Here is a 13,006-nt window from a genome sequence, read left to right as displayed (position 1 = left end):
TGGCTGTAGTTGTGATCAATATCTGAAGAACAAAAAATAATAAAGGAATACCTCAGAAAATTTTGTAATATCTAAAAGTGTTCATAATGTTCATTTAAACCATCAACCACATAAATCTACACAGGACGACTCAAATTGAAGTACTTTCTGCAAGTGTTTATATGATAGTTATCAGAACATATCATTCTATTTGAGAATTAATAGAAAAGTACTTGAAAATCTTTGATTTCCTAATTGGACAATTGACTTGTAGATGATTGTTTATGGCTGACTTGAGATTTTTTCTTTTTCAGTAAGCATGATTTGTCATTAAGAGTTGGACATGTTAGAATTTCATACATTTCGGGCTGCCTTATGAAATGAAATTTTTTGTGGATAGAAGCTCCCCATTATTCATGAGGCTTTATTGCTTCGTCACTCACTCGACAATTGAGATTTCTTCAGTGGCATATACCATTGGGGAAGGGTTTTTTAATAGTAGTGGAAGCTAAAAGAATAGCTTTCTCCATAAGAACTTTTAGAACCTTGATCAAGGAAGAATTACTGGTCTGGTACTTACAAATTGCTTTTCAAATTGATTAGCTAATTCAAACTACTACTTTTCAAAAAAAGTATTTTTTCGAAAGGCACTTCTGCCCAAATTCACTTTCAAAGTAAAAGCTTAATCAAACATGCTATTAACCTCTGTAAAAGTTCAACAACTATTTATATGGGAAATGGCCTTTGTTTACTCCTGGACAGGGCAGGTTCTGGGTGGTGGGATTCACTATACCACCCGTCCCAGAAAAAGAAGAAGAAAAAGTGTTGTCACACTCACCAAATCTCTTATTCCCCATCTCCACCCCCAAATCGCTTTCCCAGATGCTGTGTAATTTTCCTCTGAGAGAAGTGATTATACTGTCAATCACTGAGTTTCTTATTCCACTTCTCTCCCTCTCAGTGCTGTGTAATTTTCCTCTGGGAAAAGTAGGTATATATCTGCTATATGCTAGGTGCTTTTCTTCCATTCATGCTGACCAGTGAGTTTAATTTGTACTATTCAACATCTAAGTTGGTGCTTGGGATAATATGACCTCTGCTTCTCTGCATGCTCCATCACTGTTTGCAATTAATTGAACCTTTGGATCCTCAAGATTTTTGTATCTGCTCCAATTTATTCTGTTGTCTTATTTAGTGTTTTGGCAGAGAAATACTCTTTTTATCAGTGCACTTATAACCAACTTAGGATGTTTTGATACATTATGTAGATACAAGATAGAATAACAGTTCGATGATATGCATATACATTCTACTGTTTCTCTGTCTGTGATATGCCAATGTGGAACCTTATTATCTAGGTCCTCTTTTTCTTATTTTATTTTGGACATATATGGTGTATGTAAGTGTTGTAATTTTGCAGTCATTGGTGGTCCCATTGGACAGCTTCTTCAGCAAAATGCTCAAACACTGGATCAAATATCTGCCAACTTGGACAATCTTAAGGTTGGTTGATAATTTTGAGACTTTCCATTACCCCTGCCTCTCACCCCTTTTACCTGTGATCTGTGACACTCAATAATAATGATACTGTCTGGTGTTTACACTTGTAATAAGTTTATCTGAAAGGAGAATATATAACTCTGTTGTTATTCAGCTCCCTTGCTGGTATAAATTTGAATATTTAGACAATGCTAACTGTATGTTAAACTTTATCAGGTCCCTTCAGTAATAGGGATTAGGGGGAGACTGCCTCTTAGACTTTTATTATATGTATTTCAGCACTTTCTTGATGTTGGTTCCTACTTAATGAACTTTTATCTTTACTGATAAAAAGAACTAAAGAATATTCATCTCTGTTATATTAGTCATATGAAGATTGAGGGGGTGGATTAGTTCTTCGTTACTTTGTTTGAGAGCTAAAATTTTGCCTCTAGTGGGAGTGATGAGGGAAAATGTATCTTGATCTTCTTTTTGTTCCCTATGATGACAAGCTTCAATTTTGAAGGAGGCTCAATTTTTTTTTAAATAATTCTACTCATGGGGTTATTTGTTATGATATAATGCAATTCTTGTATTTGCATTTCGGGTTTTAACTTCTGCAAACCAAGTAAAGCATTGGGCATGAGAATTTATCTTAAGGGATAATCTTTCTCTTGACGTAAATTCAGAAATAGTTCTTAATTATAAAGATAAGGAACTATCAGGGCTTCTTCCGGTAAGCTGATGCGTCCTGATATCCCTTGCTTGCAAGATCCTTTCATTTTTCCACGTGCACTCATCCATGGTACAGCATCTTGCAATTCTTTCATGATGTGCCAACTGCCTAGTGACGAGCCTTTTGTATTATTCGTGATAAAGCTACATGGATAGATTTTGATGTTGTTGGCAATTCTCAATGTAAAGCATTATCATTTTTTGTGATTGGTGCAGATCCAGGAAAACTTCGACCTTCTCATCCAAGCTCGAAACAATCTCCTCAAAGTCGTAAATAAGTATGCTTTATTGTCCTCCCGTTCTCTCTCTCTCTCTCTCTCTCTCTCTCTCTCTCTCTCTCTCTCTATGTTTGCACATCTTTACTAATGCATGTATTTATTTTGTTCTTGTCATTCTCTTTTATCATTTGTGGATCTCCTTTCCATGCTTTTTGTCATGAGTGAGTGTCCTTTGCCATCGCCCCCCAAAAGTTCCTTTTAAATCATGGGAAAATATAAGAAGGGTCCATGTATCAAACAAATTAAAGTATATATTTGTATTATATGCTCAACGAGGTGCATAATTTCTGACTTCTCTCTACTTGCTTACCACTTCATTATGTGCTGAAATAAACAATCTCTTGCAGCTTGAATGACGAACCAGAGATGCATTCGATGCCTCCACTCCCTCTAAAGCTAAACGAGGAGCTCGTCAACTCAATCCTTTCGTGTCCACCATCGTTTCCAGATAAATCATGAGGTCCTGTTGTGTTCCTGTCTTGGGCTTTCTAGAGATGCTTCACGCGCGTGTCCCAAAGTTGCGACCCTTTCAATCGCTTAGAAAACATTAAACTTGCACCAAGTTATTTACTATATATTTTGGTCTTTGTTGGCCAAGTGTTGGAAATTTGCTGGTTTTACCATGTGAATTGTAGTATGTCAGGAAGGGTTCTTTTCCTTCTGTGAATTAGTATGTGCCAGGAAGGGTTCTTTTCCTTCTGTGATTTAGTATGTGCCAGGAAGGGTTCTTTTCCTTCTGTGAATCATTTCTTCCATAGATGCTAAATAGAACAAAGGTCGGATACCACCCGTCTATTGATTGCTTGGTTTTTGTTAAAAAGGGCAGCCCGGTGAACTAAAGCTATGCGTAGGGTCCGGGAAGGGCCCCATCACCACAAGGGTGTATTGTTTTTTGTTATTTTTTCTTCTCCTTTTCAAAGTTCCTGTCATAATTTATACAATAGCTTGCTCCATTAAGGTTGTGGCCTCTTTGGACACATTTTGTAGCATTTATCAAATTGTATGTAGTTAGTTAGATAATAGGTACCAAGAAGTTAGCTGTAGACGCGTTAGAGGATACTTCTAGTTGGAGCTGCTTGTTGACTATGGTTATGTTACAGGTAAGGATAGTGGAGTTAGTGCACCAGGTGTATCAAGTACAGACGATCAGAGATTGATTCTCCCGCCAATGCTGTTTTAGATGAGTTACCAAATATGGTTTATATCTCATGCGTGGTTTGTGAGGTTATGATAGCAATTACTGATCTTTTCGAGGGTTCAAAAAGAGACTGCTTATGTTTAATTGGGGAACATGAGTAGAACTTGTTACAAATTTCAAAATATTTATGGATCAATAGTCAAATGGAAATTTTGTCCTCTGAAAAAATTATAAAAATCTAAACACGTTGCATATAAAAAGAAAAATGACATTGCACGTCGAATAAAAAAAAAAGGAAAAAAAGGTTGTTGTACAGTCCCTTGTTGATGATTCAAGCACGTAATGGCTGTCTATGTATATTTTCTTTAAAAGACCATGATATCTATACACTTTTTCTTCAAACATTTTTCTAAAATTGGTATCTTCATTTGACTTTTGAGATCTTTGTAAAATTGTCAATTTTCTTACTACCAATTTGTACAAGGATAATTGACAACTAATAAAGGAATTTACTTATAGTATTTGTTGGTAAGAATCAAGCTACTAATTTCATTTTTTGTGAAATGTTACTTGTAGTTATGTCTATTTTGAGTGATATGATTATACAAAGTTCTTTTTCAATATTAGTATAGAAATTTTGAACTCATCAAAAAAAATATATATCTGAGAAAGGGTAGCTTCTAGGGATAGAGAGATTATTTAATTTATACCGTCGTATCCAAAGAAATTGATTAATATGATACTTTTAGTTTAGGTAGTTGTTATAGACTGACAGATGAATTCATGATTTCGTCTAAAAATTGGAATGCCTAAATGTGAAGGAAGATACATAGCAACCAACCACAATATAGTAATCTTTACATCAACGTATTACCTAATGATTCCTTTTTTTGTTTAATACCAGTACTGGGGGATAGCATGTTAGTCAACCAATGAACTGGATTTCAAATATAAGTTGGTTGGATTAGGCATATAAATTAAATAAGTATTAAGGATAGATGATTAGATAGGGATATGTTGCAATTACAACTTACGGAGGACATGACCTTAGATAGGAAGTTTGGAGGAACCGAATCTAGGTATAAGGTTAATAGGTAGTAGTGCATTGTCTTGTTATATTTACTAGTATTGCATTTCTGCTCTTATCTATTGCATCGTGTAGTTTAATTATATGAAACACTATTTTTTGTTACTATTTATTGTTTCTTGTTCTTGCATTATTTTTTTTTTGTACACTATTTTTTGCCTTGAATCGAGATTCTATCGGAAATAACCTCTCTACGTCATCTCTAAGGTAGAGGAAAGATTCGCTTACACTTTACCCTCTTCAAACCCTATTTTGTGGGACTATATTTTTCAGATTAAATGGATGGCCCAATCAAATTTAATTTTGATAATAATATATTATTATATTATATATAATAATATAACTTCTCTCTCCATGCACATAACCAACTAGGCCACTACTTCCCTCTATCACAATCATTTCTCCCCCACTTATTTGCCACAAAGAAACAGACTAGCTCTGGCCTCTGTGTGTTTGTGTGAGAGAGGAAAAAAATTGAAAGATGATGAATACATCTTTCAAATTCTCTACTCAATTGTTGTTCTTCTGTATCTTCCAAATATTTATCAGTTTCCAAATTCTGAAAGTAAATTCTCAGGACAGCAACACAGATTCCTGCAATTCCAATCTCAAACTTAAAGGAGGAATTTTCTTTGATACAGCTTCCTTCCAATGTCTTTCAGTATGGGATCAACAAGGATACATCCTCAGAGTATGTAATTCTTACTCCTTTCGTTTTAATTTATTCGTCGCATATAATTTAAAAAATATTGTAGTCTTAAACTACATGAAAAAGTTGGAATTAAAGAATTATAAAAAAAAAGAAAATTTTAATTTATTTATCTGATTTTACTTTACGTAATGTTCTGGTCTTAAACTACGTGGAAAATTGGAATTAAAGAATTATGAAAAAAAAAAAAAGGAAAATAGAGATTATTTCTGAAGAGGATTAAAAAGGAAAGTTTTCATTATTACTATAGTATGAGAAAATCGCTAATTTTTGACAAAATCAAACGAACTTTGGCTCAGTATAACAGGTTTTCATCGAAAATCCCTTATCGATTAGCCAAATTCCGACAGAACGTTTTTCCAAAACTAGCAATTGTCAATCCATTAACATTTTCTTCCTTGTTTTTTTTCTCAAGTATAAGAGAACGAATACAAGTGTGTGGAGTTTTGTTCTCTCAGCACCAAACACAAATGCATACATAGCCATGGGATTTTCAGAAAAAGGCAAAATGGTTGGTTCAACTGCAATTGTTGGATGGGTGGCTAATGATGGAACTCCAACTATGAAGAAGTATTTTCTCGGTGGTCAATCGCCCAATCAGGTCGATTTTAATATTATCTTTCGTTATATTATGTAGTCATTCATATTTTCATTGTTCGCAGAAAACAATTATTGTATTTGTCATTGACCTTAACAGATCTCTAGAGTGAAGTAGGTGGATTCCATGTGTCAAAATCCTTGGGAAAAATGTCAAAAATTTAAAATTACCATCCGTTATACTTTACCCAGAGTCAACGTTTCGTTGAAGTTCTATTAAATTACGAGCAAATACTAGATGATTTACCAAAGTCAGATGTATGAATAGTCCCAAATTATTACGATATTTTGTATCCCAATGGGTTATTTAGTTTTGATTATACGTACAATAAGATCATGTTCATTCTGAATCGACTAAAGTGTTGATTTTGAATTTTTCCTATCAGGTGTTACCTGATGAGGGAAATCTCCAGCTTGTTAACTTGACATCCTCTGTTGTAGCTGAGAACTCCAGAATCTATTTGGCTTTTCAATTGAGCATTGAAATGCCCAGTAATAGGCTCATTTACTCCGTCGGACCGACAGGAATGCTGCCGTCCACCGTCAATTATCGGTTGACGGAACATCAGGATAAGACCTCTACTTCCTTGAATTACAACACAGGTTAGTGAATTGATTTGAATTTTATAAGTTGATAAGTGTGGGATGGTATTGCAAGCCTATTACTATGATGAACTATTAAAGATTGTGGCGCGATGAATATGATCCTTACATCTTAATAGTGTTTCAGTTTTAAGTCATCTTTGATATGAAAAAATTCTTAGTTGGAATGAAAAATGTTTCCGCTTTAATGGGTCTTATGTGGTGCAAATATGAATTAGTGAGCCGAGATGTAGGCATCAAACACCGAGTGAGGAGAAAAGGGGCAAAATTATACAAGTTCGCTATATTTCAGATAGATTTTTAAAAATAACCAGTCTATAAATTTTTGTTAAAAAATAGCCACTTTTCATGTGGCAATTTTTGAAATTTATGAGTGTTATGATTTCCAAATAATTGTCTATTTTTAGATAACTTCTGAATTTGTGATTATTTTTCAATTGCAAATCAAGAAAATGACCATTTTTAATTCTACTTCCCCCCACCCCCCCACCAAAAAAAAAAAGTCTTACTACTAGTGGTGTTGGGTGGGTGGGTTCAACCACTGCTTCTAATGAAGGCAATGAATCATAACTGGTCAAAGAATAAGAAGATACTACCAACAAATATATCAATTATTTTATATACTACTACCAATAATATTTATAATATTTGACGTACCAACAAATTAAACATATGTAGCTTTTAGTAGTTCTCACGTCTTTGACTTGAGGAAGTTGTCAGCCAATGTTGTTTAATAAGTTTTCTTTAAGAAAAAAAATGGTATAAAAGGGCTTCCTAATTATGTCAATACGTACCATTCAATCAATCAACTATTTCTATAAACTAAAAGAGTACCACATTTTTGTGTTTGGATATTAATCATGTTAACTCTATTTTAGGCATAATTTGTTAGGATTCATTTGATAGAAGATTCACCTTGTTACTACTAGTGAAATTTATAATGTAAGTGTTACTACTGCCACATAAAATGAGACAGAACCAAGCAGTGGCGGAGCCAGGATTTTTATTAAGGGGTTCATTAGTGAACATACGAACTAACCAAAGGGGTTCAACATCTACTATACATACATAAAAAATAATTTTAACTATGTATATATAGCATGATATTCCGACGAAGGGGGTTCGGATGAATCCCTAATTGAAGGGTAGCTTTGCCCCTGGAAGCAAGGGCTAAGCTAGCTTATAAGTTACGGATTTATGCGAATTCAAGAACTTCAAAGTCTGGATCTATCTCTGAACAGAAGGAATACGTTAGTTGAAGATGTTCTTGACATTTTGTATATGATTGTGTTGTTGTAAAACAGGTCAAAGTGAAACAAAGACACTTTATGCAAACCTGAGGAGAAGCCATGGACTTCTAAACATGGTTGGCTGGGGAATTCTCATGCCAATTGGAGTCATGGTAGCTAGATACTTGAGACAGTATGATCCAATCTGGTTTTACTCTCATGCAACCATTCAATCGTTAGGGTTCATCCTTGGATTCGCGGGTGTTATAAGTGGGCTCATTCTCAATAGTCGTCTTCAGAACAATGTCAATAAACACAAAGGCCTTGGCATCGTCATTCTTCTTCTCGGTTGCTTGCAGGTTCGTCTCAAGTTATTTTTGAGTAACACAGACCTAGTATATATAGGTGCATGAAAGGAGACAGATTCAGGATTTTTAGATTACGTAGTTTTCTGAATATCACTGCATTTACTGCTACTTGGAAGTTGTCAAACTGTATATATACACATTATAAATCAAGGCAATTAGGTGATTGTACAATGATGTAGTAGACACTTCAAAAGATAAAAATTGCAACATAACATAATCAAATCCAAGAGTTGAAGTTTATGATGTAGCACAGCAAAAATTACGTTCACGATTTGAAGTTTATGATATTCATTAAAAGGCAAGCCTGGTGCACTAAAGCTCATGCTATGTGCGACCGCCTTACCTAGCATATTTTTGGTTTTCCCATCCGGTGTCCGGTACCCGCATTGGAGCCCGACTAATCTGAATTTGCGCCGGATAGGGCTCCATTCGGGGTTAGCGCTCCCTACCAAGGTTTTTTCCATACTCGAGCTCGAACCCGAGGCTGCTCCACATCCTTTGGTGGTTCCTTACCTAGCATTATTGATATTCATTATGGCTGTTTTTTAATTGGATAGGTTATTGCAGTATTGGTGAGACCAGACAAGGAATCAAAAATAAGAAGATACTGGAATTGGTACCATTACACAGCAGGAAGAATTTTGATATTATTGGCATCAATAAATGTTTTCTATGGTATTCATTTAGGGAATGCAGGAACTTCTTGGAATGCTGGTTTTTCAATTGCCCTGGTTATTTTATTCATCACTGCTTTAATACTTGAGATCAGGAAGTGGAAGAGAACATAGAAATCTTTTATTATTATGTTTATTCATGTAATATTATTGTTTATTTTTATTGTTTTTGAGTATTTTCTCTTTACATATTACATAAAAATAATGGTCAATTCTCTTTAGAACTTCAGATTTATTCAATATGATGTTGGGGAACAATGAAAAAAATAATAATAACAATATTATTTAACTGTTAACAAAATATTATATTAATAATATTAGTAATACAATAATATAACATTGTATAATATTATTACTACCTCAGTGATAATATTATAATTAATATGACAACTATAACAGTAATCTAACTATCTTTTTAACATGTTAATATATTAATTAATATTATAATTAATATGACAACTATAACAGTAATCTAACTATCTTTTTAACATGTTAATATATTAATTATACTTGAGCTGTGCTACGCACTATCTTAAGAAATTATTTCAACAGTGTGAAATGTTTTTTCAGGATTAAACAAACACTTCCTTGATCTTTTTTAATTAATCAGATATATCAATAAAATCATTAATACAAATATCAACAAGTTAACATATTAAAACAGAAAACAATAATAAGATGATATGAATTGTAACTAAAGAAAAGGAAAAGAATTTAGATATTTAGAAGTATGTGTTGTTTCTTTCTTTTTTTTTTTTTTTGCCAAAAAAGTAAGAAGGCTATTTATAGTATATTATTGAGGCGGTGAACATAGGCGGTAGACATCAACAAAAAATTAGAATATCACATGTTTTTCTTTTTCTTCTTCTTTGATTTCTTTTCCTTTCTTTCCATAAAGTGAAACACACTAGTTCAAAATTCTTTAAAGTATACTAATTCTTTTGAAATAAATTTTTTTACTTATAATCACCACATCATTTGAAAAGAATTTATAGGAAAATGATTTAAATTGTTGGATTTGCATGGACAAAATGCAATAGGTCTGGTGTCTTTTGAACTATGAACCAAACTTAGATCAATAAAATTTAACTTATAAAATTATCGGTGAAATATAATATTTCTATAAACCGAATAATTCTAGTTGTAAGCCAGAGATTTTATCAATCACATTTTGACCATAATTTTGTTGTTCAACGCGGTTTTGTGCCAATAAGCCATGCGCGCGCCTGGTATTCATGAGAGCTCTAGAGACTAAGGTCAAAAGTCTCATAGAAACGATCTCATTCCAATTCTCATTAGGTGAATTCATCAAGTGTACACTGCTTTAAATACACAACCCATAAGGATTATGAATTCATTAAGAGTTAATAACTCATCCCTCCATTTTAGCAGCAGTTCAAGTACTCTCAATAAGTGCGCAGAATCAATATCGACTTGTTATTACCTATATGTACCTACTTCGTGGGATCTCCAATCACATAGGTTGGGTTACCATCTCTATTGACAATCATATTGGCCTTAACTCCATCTCTTTTGATGTTTGAAGAATTAATTTTTTTCCCACGAACGTAGTCAGTGAATTGGCCGAATTCAATTCTGACTTCACATAATCAATGGAAATTATTCCATCTCTCAGCAGCTGCTTAACAATATCATGCCTCAATTTCATATGTCTACTCTTACAACTGTAAGATTTATTCTTCGCAATAGCAATTGCGGCTTGACAATCACAGTGTATATACATAGGAGGCATCAGATCATCCCTTTTTAAAGGGATTTTAGACAACAGATCATCCTTTTTCAAAGGGATATTAGATAACAGATCATCCTTTTTCAAATGGATATTAAACAATAAATCATCCTTTTTCAATGAGATATCAAGCAACAGATCATCCTTGATCAAAGAGCTATGAGGCAACAAATCATCCCTTTTAAAAGGGATATTCGCTAAGAAATTTCTTAGCCATTCAGCCTCAAACCAACTAAATTTAGAGCCACAAACTCTGATTCCATAGTTGATCTAGCAATGATCGTCTGCTTAGCTGATCTCCATGATACTGCACCACCACCAAGCGTGAATACATAACTACTAGTGGATTTTGTCTCGTCTGAATTAGAGATCCAATTTGCATCACAATATCCTTCTAAGATTGAAGGAAATTCACTATACGAGATACCATAATTCACGGTTCCTTTCAAATATTTCATCAATCACATTAATGCAGACCAATGTTCATTATTGGGATTATGAGTATATCTACTAAATTTACACACGACATAGGCTATATCAGGACGAGTAAAATTCATTAAATACATTAGACTCTCAATGATCTGTGTATACTTAGACTGAGCAACTGGGTCACCATTATTCCTTTTAAATTTAGAATTAGCATCATAAGGAGTGGCTACAGGAGTTACCTCCCAACATTCAAATTTCTTAAGAAGTCTTTCCACATAATGTTCTTGTGACAATATTATACCATCTTCACTCCTTATAACTTTAATTCCCAATATCATATTCACTTCACCCAAATCTTTCATATCAAAGTTAGTAGACAAAAATAATTTGGTACGCTCCACAATATTTAAATATGTACCAAACATAAGCATGCCATCAACATATAAACAAATTATCACATAATCATTGTCTACCACTTTTGTATAAACACATTTATCCATCTCAACAGAAGAAAAATCATATTTTATTAAGACTTGATCAAATTTCTCATGCCACTGTGTCATGACTCGAACTAGGGCCTGGCCGTGACGGACATCCCGAACCATGAAGGTCCAGGACGCCCTTCTCTATCTGGTAATCATGCACAACATTCAAATAATAAAAGAAGATGCGAAAACATAATCTGCTACGGAAACATGGTCAATTCTGAATTCAACATAAGTATGAAAACTGTAAATCAACTACATCTAAATAACATCAGACTCAGTCTGCGAAATCTCTACTACATGAAAATCTGACAACTGTTTAAAATTGGGACAAGACCCCCAGTAGATCAAAATGGTAGTAAATGACATAATCTGAAAAGACAGGCCTTCCGGAATAGAGAAGGCTCACCAACTGGACACTGTAACTCTGTCTGATAAATGCTACTGCTTTTCTGACCCTTAGACTGAGCCTCAGAACTTGGAGGGAGGAGGGGGGGGGGGTTCAATACATATGTATTGGTATGCAGAGAAAATCCAAAATAATCATTTATATTCAACATATATGAGAGCAAAGTAAAATAGTTTCACAAACATATAATATAGTAAGAAAATCACATGGGCATTTTAAAAGACTCTGTAAAAATCATCACAACTCTGAGAAATCTGTGTTACTTCTGCGTTAGGTGGTATACCTTACAGTTCTGAAAATTCCATGGGCTATATGGAAACTGCCATTAACTCGACAGTGAAGCCCCCAACCCAAGTGTGCTGCAAGGGTCGGAGTCTCTGAATCTACTACGCCACACGACCGTCTCCAGCGTACAATAATAATCTACCCATATCGACAAATACGGTTTCAGGCTAAGAGTTGCTTGAACTCGCGCCTTCTTCGGGTAACCACCTAACCCTCTTTAAGCCCCTTTTTAAAACTCAATCAAAACATGCAGTCTCTGAAAACATACTCTGAAAACATAATCTGTTATGGCATAAATACATATGGTATCATCATACCATTGACTTGCAAGTCGCATTCTCTGAGCCATTATTAGTTTGTCATAAATCTCTGTTTTCAAAACACAAGTTTTGGGACCACCATTTCAATAATTCAATTCAAAGAGACTCTTTCTTAAACCTCATGTAAACACATGCAAGGGACTCATCTTTATCAAGCCTTTCAATAGCTCAAGGTGGTCATGTCAAAGTTCTCAATTCACATGCAATTCTTTCTTTCAAACACAATAACACATTTATATCAAGAAACACCCTCTCAACAATTTCAAATCATGCTCAAATGCTATAATATTGCGAGAACATCTTCTAAATCACAAAACCATAATCTTTAATTCAATTCAAGAGAGGGAGTTCATAATTTATGCTCTCAAACAATCTTAAATCTCAAATTCCATACATATACATAGACATGTAAATCAATTTAGGGGATGGACCACAAGGTCAAAACAATAGTA

General features: G+C 34.0%; 2 protein-coding genes across 3 annotated transcripts in view; both read left to right on the top strand.

The window, feature by feature from the left end:
- The window catches only part of LOC107875382, a 20,506-nt gene extending 17,242 nt beyond the window's left edge, over positions 1-3,264 (top strand). Inside the window, exons 5-8 of one of the 2 annotated variants that reach the window (XR_007056852.1) lie at positions 1,400-1,482; positions 2,410-2,471; positions 2,819-3,119; positions 3,158-3,264. Coding sequence is in view for 1 of the 2 variants with exons in the window: in XM_016722090.2 (XP_016577576.2) it covers positions 1,400-1,482; positions 2,410-2,471; positions 2,819-2,930 (257 nt within the window). In the remaining variant the exon portion in view is untranslated. Of the gene's footprint in view, positions 1-1,399; positions 1,483-2,409; positions 2,472-2,818 lie in introns of both variants that reach the window. The other variant, XM_016722090.2, reaches the window with a different exon arrangement.
- A 1,354-nt stretch (positions 3,265-4,618) lies between these two features.
- On the top strand, positions 4,619-9,042 carry LOC107875383 (cytochrome b561 and DOMON domain-containing protein At3g07570). The gene is made up of 5 exons (XM_016722091.2): positions 4,619-5,387; positions 5,821-6,006; positions 6,389-6,605; positions 7,910-8,193; positions 8,760-9,042. Exons 1-5 carry the CDS (start codon positions 5,178-5,180, stop codon positions 8,988-8,990), a joined length of 1,128 nt encoding a protein of 375 aa, XP_016577577.2. The 5' UTR covers positions 4,619-5,177; the 3' UTR covers positions 8,991-9,042.
- Positions 9,043-13,006: the final 3,964 nt, after the last annotated feature.

Source organism: Capsicum annuum, chromosome 6 (genome assembly GCF_002878395.1).
Source record: "Capsicum annuum cultivar UCD-10X-F1 chromosome 6, UCD10Xv1.1, whole genome shotgun sequence".
Lineage (NCBI taxonomy): Eukaryota > Viridiplantae > Streptophyta > Magnoliopsida > Solanales > Solanaceae > Capsicum > Capsicum annuum.
Note: the sequence above shows the minus strand (reverse complement) of the source record. Positions and strands in the feature narration are given on the sequence as shown.